The 10,268-nt window shown below is 32.9% G+C and overlaps 1 protein-coding gene across 1 annotated transcript; it reads right to left on the reverse strand.

The window, feature by feature from the left end:
• Window positions 1-4,757: 4,757 nt before the first annotated feature.
• On the reverse strand, window positions 4,758-7,739 carry LOC132171662 (RNA-binding ASCH domain protein). The gene is made up of 6 exons (XM_059583035.2): window positions 7,527-7,739; window positions 6,727-6,870; window positions 6,040-6,107; window positions 5,692-5,742; window positions 5,526-5,585; window positions 4,758-5,295 (listed from the first exon to the last, which is right to left on the reverse strand). The coding sequence occupies exons 1-6, from the start codon at window positions 7,651-7,653 to the stop codon at window positions 5,023-5,025; spliced, it is 723 nt and encodes a 240-aa protein (XP_059439018.2). The 5' UTR covers window positions 7,654-7,739; the 3' UTR covers window positions 4,758-5,022.
• Window positions 7,740-10,268: the final 2,529 nt, after the last annotated feature.

Consider the following 10,268-nt stretch of genomic DNA (forward strand, 5'->3'; position numbering starts at 1 on the left):
TCTTTTTTTTTTGAGTGTTTTCTTTTCATCAATGGAAAAGTAGCCTTGATTTCCTGGAAGCAAATTTGGGGTTGGCTTCCCACTTCTTGGGAAGGATACCAAAGGCCAAAGAGATGTTTGAAACTTGAAAGGGAAACTAAATGAAAAGCATTTGGGGGGTGTTTGGCAAATGGGATGGCCTAAACACTGTAGTTGATGTAGATTGATGTGAAAAAAGTAAGAATGTTTGGTATAAAAAAAATAAAAAAGTAGTATGGAAAAGTAAAAAAGCTTTGTTTTGTAGTGATTTTTTTATTTGAATAATAATAAAAAGTAAATGATTTGATATTAAAAGTGAAAAAGTTAGAATGTTTTGATGTTAATTTTTTTGAGAAATTATGATGAACAGTATTTAGGCCAACCCCATCCCCATTACCAAACAAAGCCTTTCTCTCCTCTCTCATCCTCTTTCCTCCCTTTCCTTTGCCTTTCCCCCGATTCCAATCAATCATGAGAATTCTCTTTCCCCATATTTGAAGATACTAATTTTCCTTCATTTACCATTTTACCTTTCCCTTTCAAATTCAATAGAATATTCAATATTCAATATTCAATATTCAACATTCAATATTCAATAGAATCTTTTTGAATAATAGAATATTCAACATTCAACATTCAATAGAATCTTTTTGTCTTTTGGTGGCATATTCGATAGAATCACACAACAACTAAAATAATGACTTACGTCAGCATTTATGTTAGATTCTCTTTTGTCTCATTCAATTACGTCATTCTCTATTGTCTTTTACTACGTCATTCAATTACGTCATGCTTCATCTTTACAAAAGAAATAAAATAAAATAAACTTTCTTAAAAAGTAGTAATGCTGTACAGAGTCGGTCAAAAAAAAAAAAAAACGAACACAGATATGGGTGAGAGAGCGGTGAAGTGGTCGGGTCTTCCAAAGGAACTTTTGGAAGTGATCGGCAAAATCCTTGAGTTTGCGTTGAGCACGTCATTTCAATAATTGAAGTTTAAGTATGGGTTAGCGGATGTTGAAGTCATAGATAGAACTTTATTGTAAGATTTTTGAGTAAACCTCCTATGCGGTCGAGCTGCAAAAGTAGTCTTTTGCAGCCCCCAATAGAACATTGACACATAGGAAAAATGTACAAAACTATCTTACACCTAAAACACTAGATTCTTCCTCCCATTTCTTCTTCCTCCCATTTCTTCCTTCTTCTCTCCCACGCTGGCCGTGGGTCACGCCAGATTGGGGAAACAAATATTCTCAACAATCAACCCATTAAAATCCATCCAAAACCCATTCAGCCAAACCATCCCCAAAAGCACTACTACAAACCAAACATCAACACCAATTTCACAAAGAACATAGCACTACCCACTCGATTAAGAACACCCAAAATCAAATACCCAACTTAATTCAAGAATCAACAGCAAAGGGGATGAATTTTACCTTTGAAGAACCAAATCATTTCATCCGACCGAAATGGGGAAAAACAAAAGAGGAAGAGAAGACCTGCAATCAAAAGAGGAAGAGAAGACCTGCAATCAAAAATGACATTCAAAAGAAAGTCCCCGGCGCCGTGGGATGCTGCTGGCCGGCGCCGGTAGTTTGGTTGTGGGTTTGCTGGCCGGTGGTGTTTTGTTTGTGAATTTGCTGTTATTTGGTGTTTTGATTTTATTTTGTCAAAATGAGCTTGGTGATGTGTCACTATAAGAGTGGATGCTGCAAAACAATCCTTTTGCAGCATGACCGCATAGTAGGGGCTCCCAAGATTTTTATGTTTGTCTCTGTGATATTGTAACCTTATAGTCATAGGCTTGGCTCTGATTTATCAGAGCTTTATACTTATGAATTATGATCATTTTTCAATAAATAAATATAAAAGATTCTCAAAAAAAGAAAAAAGAAAAAAAAAAACAAAAAGTAGTGAATTATAACTTTAAGGGCCAAATCGCTCATTACTTTAAACACGTGTAAAATATAATAACCGCATTAACCGCGCGGATGCGAATAGTAAAAGTAAGATACATATGCGGATACTAAAAACAATTATCCGCACTTTGCAGATTCAGATGCGGAGATTGCTATTATCCGCATCTGCATTCCCATTTTCACCCATAAATGTCTCCAACCCTAAAAATGGCTTACGACCACATTTTCTTACGCTTGTTTCATACAAAAAGTATGCAAATATTTATTATATAGTTTCATGTAATCATATTAACTTATAAATAACAACTTTCATTTACAAAATTGGTTGGGGACCATGTCTCATGAAGCGAAAGTCACTAGTTTGAATCTCCTTCACTCTCTTCTTGTGTGGACATGTTAAAAAAAAAAATATATAAAACAACTAAAAAATAACCAAACATTATTTTTAATTAAAAATAATACATATTGATTAATGATGACCAATAAAAAATTATAAATATATAAATATATAAACCTATAAACCATCACTACTAGAAATTCAGCTTTCAGCCATGACTGGTTGTTGCAGTTGCCTTATCGAAAAAGGTTATTAACAACGACCCTAGTGTTGTTGCACATACAGTAAGAACCTAAACCAACATGGCGTGCATACAAGTATTCAACCAACAAATGCTCACACATACAACACATATTAATCAAAGTTAAGCTACATAGAAAATGACAAAAATAAGTGATCCATATTTTTAGGACATACATCTTTATAGAGAAAAATATAATTTAGCCCCCAAAACTACTACCAATTTCCATTTTAGTTCCATAATGTTCAAAAAGTGATAAAGTAGCCCTCCAAATTAACTACCAAACAGTTGTAATTCGGCCACTCCGTTAGTCATTACCGTCAAATAGGATGAAAAATTCAAAACTATGTCGTTTTGGCAAGGTTAAGATACTAAAATACCCTTTTGGAAAAAATATATATATATATATATATATATATATATATATATCAATTTAAAAAATACACCCTAAAACGACGTCGTTTTGAAGAAAAAAACAAAACGGTGGTTCAGGGGTGGCTGGGTGGCCACCCCAAGACCTGTGGTGTGGCTGGGCGGCCGCCACCCCATAGGCCATGGGGTGGCTGGCGAGCCACCCCTAACCACTATTTCCCCCCCCCCCCCCCCCCCCCCCTCAAAACAACGTCGTTTTGGGAGGCTTTTTTAAATTGTTTTTTTTTTTTCTTTCAAAATGGCATTTTAGTAACTTAAGCTCAAAAAACGACATTGTTTTGCATTTTTCATACAATTTGACGGTGTTGACTAACAGAGTGGCCAAATTGCAACTTTTTTGTAGTTTAGGGGTTACTTTATCACTTTTTGAACATTAAAGAACTAAAATGGAAATGACTGGTAGTTTGGGAGGCTAAATTATATTTTTCCCATTCTTATTACTATAATTAATTTAATTCCATCACTATTACCACACTGATATTATTATTATTATTATTATTATTATTATTATTATTATCTAAATTTACACCCTAAGTCTCCTGTTGCTGTTAGTCCAATAAAAGCATTTATCATCCTAAATCTTTTTGGAATAATATTAAAATTTAATATAAGTTCCTTCAGGACCTATGACATAAACTTCACCCACCAATATTTATTTTCATAAATATCCACGTATTTGTATAAATGCCTCAAAGATTATAATTTTATCTATAAAATATTATTATCCAATTTCATCTTAAAATCAAAATTTCTTCATTCGGAAATTAAAATCCGGGGGACTACAATATTCCATGTAAACATGGCCAAAATGTAATACTTAGTTAACTCATTGGACTTATTCCAGTGATCATATCCGCTCATGATCGTCTTGATTGATATCGATATCTGAAAAAATCAAGACATGGTTGAGTCAATACATATTTGTGCCATGGCTGAAATAGTGGGCAGTTATTAACGGCACGCTAACCACCTTTCTCTCTCTCTCTCTCTCTCTCTCTCTCTCTATATATATATATGAAATAATGTCGCATTTAGTAGGATATTACCATATTACAGTAGAAACGACATCGTTTTTTTTTTTTTTTTCAAATTCTTTTCATTGCCTAGGCGATTAACAAATTTTACTAACCGCTTAAGTGGTTTTAGATAATAATCGCTAAGCAAAATATCCAAATTACACTTATAATCCATATAATATTTGTTTTGGTTTAGGATTGTAGCAAGAGGGCTAAAAGATGACAACATTTTATTTTTCTATATGAGAAAACAAGAACATAATTAGGGAAAATAAAATTTTGTAACCAAGAAATATAGTATAGAACCCACTAACCATAATATATAGAATGCAACAACAATCTAATATCCCAATTAATATCACACCTGGAAACAAGTGAATATTAATTACTATAATTAGGTGAGAACTATTTTTATTATTAATGCCATAGAGGTAACTCATACCAAATAGGATCCGGCTTATATGCTGTAGTAAAAGCAACGGTTAAAATTGAATCTCAAAGTTCACTTACTTTTAGAAATTTTTAATAGGAGAAAGAAAATAAAAGAGAAATTTTAAGAAATTCAATCTTAACCATTACTTTTACTACAGCATACATACTGTTATTTTAATAACATGTAAGCCAGATCCATCTAAATTAGTCGTCAAGTGTACACCATTGTCTAAACTTGATTTTATCCCCGAGTAACTCCACAACAGAATGGTTTATGGTCGTTCCCAATGCAACCACACCTTATCTATGCTAAAGAAGTCTAATCTTGTAATACGTAAAGTAAACACCCTCCACAAAGAGTAAGACTTAAGGGTCTACCTTTACTATAGACCAACAATGAAGGCGGTGAAACTCAACTCTTAATCTCTCTACCACTTGAAACATTAACGACACAATTCATGTTCACTACAGTTTACAACAACATCGAAACCCAGCATCCTTACAATTGGATATACATTAGAAGCATCTGCACATGAAAAAAAAAAATCCAATAATAACAGTCAAAGAAAAGAAACTACATGCCTTACTAGGGCATTGAATCCTCTTTCAAAGATTTGCTCTTTAATTAACCAATCCTTACGCTACTGCGGGTACGATTCTGGATCACATTTGGAGGATTTTCATTCTTTTTTGTATACTGTGTAGATGCTGCTCGTGCACCAGCTATGGCGACACTAAGGCTTGATGATTTTTCCACTTCACATGCTTTAGATTCAGGGTACTGCTGAGAAATAGATCCTGGCTTCAATGAAAATCGATCCCGTGGATTTGGAAGTGGAAATTTCACTGGCAGTGGACCTTCAACTGAAGCAAGACCTCTAATTGCAGCCTCGTATATCTGTGATAGGTGTATAAATTAGTTAAAAGCCTTCCTACAAAACAAACCCAAAGAGAAGAGAAAAATGTTTGCTATTGTTTTTTATATACTAAATTGGCTCGAAAAAAAAAAATAATAACTTGCAAAAACTTGTTTGGAATTTTGCCAAAAACACTTTTTTTAAAAAAAAACAAAAGGCTATCTTTTGAGAACAATTCCAATCAGGCCCAAAGTTTCTGCGCAATATGTACCTTCCTTTCCAGATTATATACACCCTGGTATCCTCTCATCTCAAATGGAATTAACAATTTCTGCATTGAATGTATACAAAGTCAAGATGAGAATATAATTTGTATGTACTAAAGATCATTTAAAAAAAAAGAACTCACAAATGTTTAGCATTGTTAATATACGAACCTGTGGCTGTTCACAAAGCCAACAAAACTTAGTCAGTGCTTCCAGCCTCACCTGTATAGGAAAACATGCTAGATTTTAGTCAAAAAAAGAAAAGTATATGGAACTATATGACCATATATAATAGGAGTAATTCTAAATACTCATCTCCTAGCTCATTCCTATACCATTGGGTTGATGTGACAGTGTCGATCAGCCTTAGATTTTTTCTTTTTTAAACAAAGGCTGATGGGTATTGCCACATCAATCAAGTGGTATTGGAGTAGGAGTGGGATAGGAGATGAATATATAATATTACTCTATATATGATTGAATCACCTATATATCAAAGAACAAGTGAGGGTTTCCTACCCCTTCAGCTACCATGTCCCAGCCTGCTAGTTCTTCACCTCTAACACAGCCAACCACTTCAACACAGCCTGAATCGAAGATGAAGCCACTTAGACTTGTTAAAATTTGTATTGTCAAAATAAAAATAATGAAAAGCAATATTTCAAGCAACTCAAGATGTTAGCCACAGATATTTCAGTCCAGAAAATGTCCATAATCCAAATATTTAAAAAAAAAAAAAAAAAAAAAAAAAAAAACGGAGAGAGAGAGAAGCGGGGAGAGAGACCCTAAAGAAAAACCTTCAGATTCACCTGACCATCCCCTAGCACAAAGTTAAATCTAATCTGGTCTTACTGCATCATTCCCATCTAAGAATCTTATTTTTTTCCATGCTAGACACTGTTATGACTCATAGGCACCAAAACTTCCATTAGATTACAATATTTTTCAAATATCTGTGCTAGAATCTATCACCCTTGTTGGTATCCCTGGCACAAGACTCCATTTTCAATATGGACAAGACAGAATCAGGAGCAAGCATCACAAAGTTCCCACCTTTGTTGTGTAAATATATGACTTAGGGTGACATGAACAAGACAGAGCAAAATTGCTTTATCTAATTTGCAACTTGGAATTTCTGGGATGGTGTTAAAAATAAAAAAAATAAAAAAGACCAGAGAAACATAGAAACATGTAAATTCTAAATACCTAATAGTCTTGAAACAGGATAATGTTCAGGAAACTTGAGATCAGTAATTCCATTCACTGCATAAATTTCCCTGTAGAAGTCCTCCATTGCTTTAATTGTAGCCTCATCCGGGACCTTACTTGCAGCGTGAATCCAAAGGCGACCTTCAAAAGTTAAAATTCCAAACAATTAGTTTCAAGAAAAGTGACTTACCACTACTGCTACCAACAGCATTATTCAATAAAGTTGACAACTGCTATTATTATTACTAGAAAAGGAAAGGAAACAATAAAGTAGATCAAACTTGTACTCCGTGTTGGGAAATTAAAGACAATATAAGATCTCAAATAGAAATCATGAAAGAGTGAAGCAGAATCATAGTGTTAAATAGTATGATATGGAATTGACATTATATATATGACCTTTTGGACATCAAAAGATCGAAAAATTTATAAAAATTAGAAGATGATAACGGTTAAAATTTAAAAGAAATGACCGACCATATAAACAAAAAGCCCTAGGTTTGGTTGCCAAGAAGGTTGACTAGAGTACAACTTTTTCCGTAAATTTCAAAATCCGTCCATAATCCAACGAAACCCAGGCCATGATCCGTTCCATTTACTTGGGAAAGTTTAAATTTTTTATTCCCTTTCCCCATACTTCCTCGGCAACCAAACACACCCATAGGCGCATAACACCAACTTCAAAAGGTAATAACTCCCAAAGAAAAAAAAAAAAAAAAAAAAAAAAAACGAGAAAAGAAGAACTGGGTATGTATCTTTTGGCAGAATTCAAAGAGATGATGGCTAATAAGTTATACCTGTGATTGGAGCAGGCCATGATCTGCCCTCAACGCGCTTTATGCCATGAACAAGCAGAGAAGCCCAGGGCTGGTGCATTGTCAGACATGCGTTTCTGTAGTTCCCAGAGGAGCTGCTTCCTCTCATCTTTGTTTCCACCGAGTGCCTCAAATTTTCTCAGGAGAATTGCGCAGATTCGGAAAAAGTTTCAGTCGGTGAGCTCCTACTAGAGACTTGGCTTGGGAAAGACGAGAAGCGAAGCCGAAAGCTCGGGGGTAAATAAAGCACGGGGAAGGACGTGTTTGAGTCGGTATTAGGATTTTTTAAGAACAAAAAAATAAATTAAAATTAATGTAATTTTTTTAAATTATAATCAAAATTTAATAATTATAGACCACAAATTTAATAGTAATTTTAAAAGTTATATTAAAAAAATAAAACGAAATAAAAAAAAAAAAATGTAACTGCAGTAATATGTTATATATTATATATATATATATGGAAGAAGTGTGTGAAAACTTTTCGGATAAGTTCATGAATGTCGATTTTGTCTTGTCAAGGGTTATGGTTATGCTACAGATGAATTACTAAAAGAGGTTTGGGGCTTCTGTCCTCCCAACCTCAAATTGTTTCCTAAAGGTTTTAAAATCTCAAATTGTTTCCTAAATTTTTTAAAATATTCTTATAAATCTTTAAAATTAAATTTTACTCCTTAATGATTTTTCCTTTTAATTTTGTTTCCCATATCTAAAATTCTAGTTCCACCATTGACAGTACCTTTTTGTACTAAGCAGATGTAGCAGTGTTAGATCAACTTTTATTTTTTTTAAAAAAATCAATGACTTATAAGCACTGTCACATGAACCCAATAAAATGAAGGTGTAATAGAAGTTGTGTTTAACATTATATAGGTTGCTAAACTCAATTTTGTAAAGATCCCTTACAAATTCTAAAATTATGTGAATTCAAGTTGTTCCTTTCATTAAATGGCTTGAAAAATGTTACCTATTAAAAATGTGGCATGTTATTGCAACTAAAAAGAAAATTTATCCCAAAAGGTTTCTTCTTGCCATTTGCAGAGGCGCTTCTTCACAAAACTGAAAAAAGTTTTTGACTTGAAGCTTTTCTACAACATAAAGCGCAAACACATGATGAAAATATACCCAATTCTCATTGATAACATGTTACATTTTTAATATGTATCATTTTCTAAGCCATTCGATGCAAAGAATGGTCTGAATTCACGTAACTTTAGAATCTAGAGGATCCTTATCCCAATTTGTGGGCATGAGTAGTTGTCTTTCCTTATACATCATTTTTTGTTATCATTATTTTTTTCTTATTTTGAAAAACAATGCGAATTCACAAATATTATTAAGTGTCTTTGGTTTAACAGTTTCAAAACATGTAGTTTGAAATAAAAATGGTGATTCAAAACGCAATTTTTAAAATTAAGTATTTAGTAAAATTGTTGTTTGACATTTAAAATTATAGTTGAAACGTGGATTTTTTTCAGATTTTTAAACTGACATTTTTTTCAAGCACGTCTTTAGCTGGGACATTTTTCACAATTTTGTTTAAAACCACGCATTTAACATGCAAATTTATGGCATCAAACACACTCTAAAATAAGGCGAAATGAAATTTAACATTAAAAGTTTACATACCTTAATTTATGACCTTTAAGAGTCATTAATGCTTAATTGAGTCTCATGTTTATCATATCTACATTATGTGTTCAAGTATAAAATCCTTAAATTTCTTGAATTTATATAATTTTAATGAGATATGTTACACATCATTTTGCTATCCATCTATGTCCATCCCATGTGAGTTTCATAAATCCAATGGTTGATAAAAAAAATGAAAATTTTTTTTTTAAAAAAATTAAACCTTACGGATATATACAGGAGACGAACAATGGAATGATTTGTAGCATTTTTAAATTATAACACCATGATTCATGTGAAAGAGAGAGATAGCAGCTATCTCCTTTTTTTTTTTTTTTTTTTTTAGGTATTTCAATAACTAATGAGAGGGCAATAAATATCACTCTGTTTTGTAGCAATTAAGTGAAAAAGATCTGTTCGATAATTAATAATTATATGGATAAATTACACTTTGCTCCCCAAACTACCACCACACGTGCACTCATACCTTTAAATTTTAACTCACTGCAACTCCAACTCGTCTATAAGAAGTACCATTTTATTTCGAGTTGTACCCCAAATGAGATTGGACCGTTAAAGTTGACAGAATCTGTAACCCCACTCATGTCTCTAAACTTTGACTTAGTACAACTTGCCCCACACGCATGATGTGTTTTCCATCCACATTTAACTGCTCAATTTGACTCGAGATGCAACTCAAAACAAGATAGTAGTTCTTATGGGCAAGTTGCAATGAGTCAAAATTTAAAAGTATAAATGCAAATAGAGGGGTAGTTTGAGAGACCGAAGTATAATTGACCCTAATTATAATGAATTTATAAGGATTATGAAGAAGTACAAAAACTTCGTTATAATATGCTTTTTTTAAATTCTCCTAAACTGAAAAAAAAAAAAAAAAAAAAAAGAAAAGAAAAGAAAAAAAAGAAGTAGTAGAATGTAAGAAATTTTGGAGGCACGTGGACTCGGTATCCCCTAAGTCTCATGAAATCCTCTTTCTCTCCCACCCAAAAATACATCCAAATAGATGTAACTTTAAACCCATGTCCCTTATTAGCACACGTGTATATAAGATAACTAACTTTTTTCTGTTGT

This window comes from Corylus avellana, chromosome 1 (assembly GCF_965113065.1).
Source record: "Corylus avellana chromosome 1, dhCorAvel1.hap1.2, whole genome shotgun sequence".
Taxonomy (NCBI): Eukaryota; Viridiplantae; Streptophyta; class Magnoliopsida; order Fagales; family Betulaceae; genus Corylus; species Corylus avellana.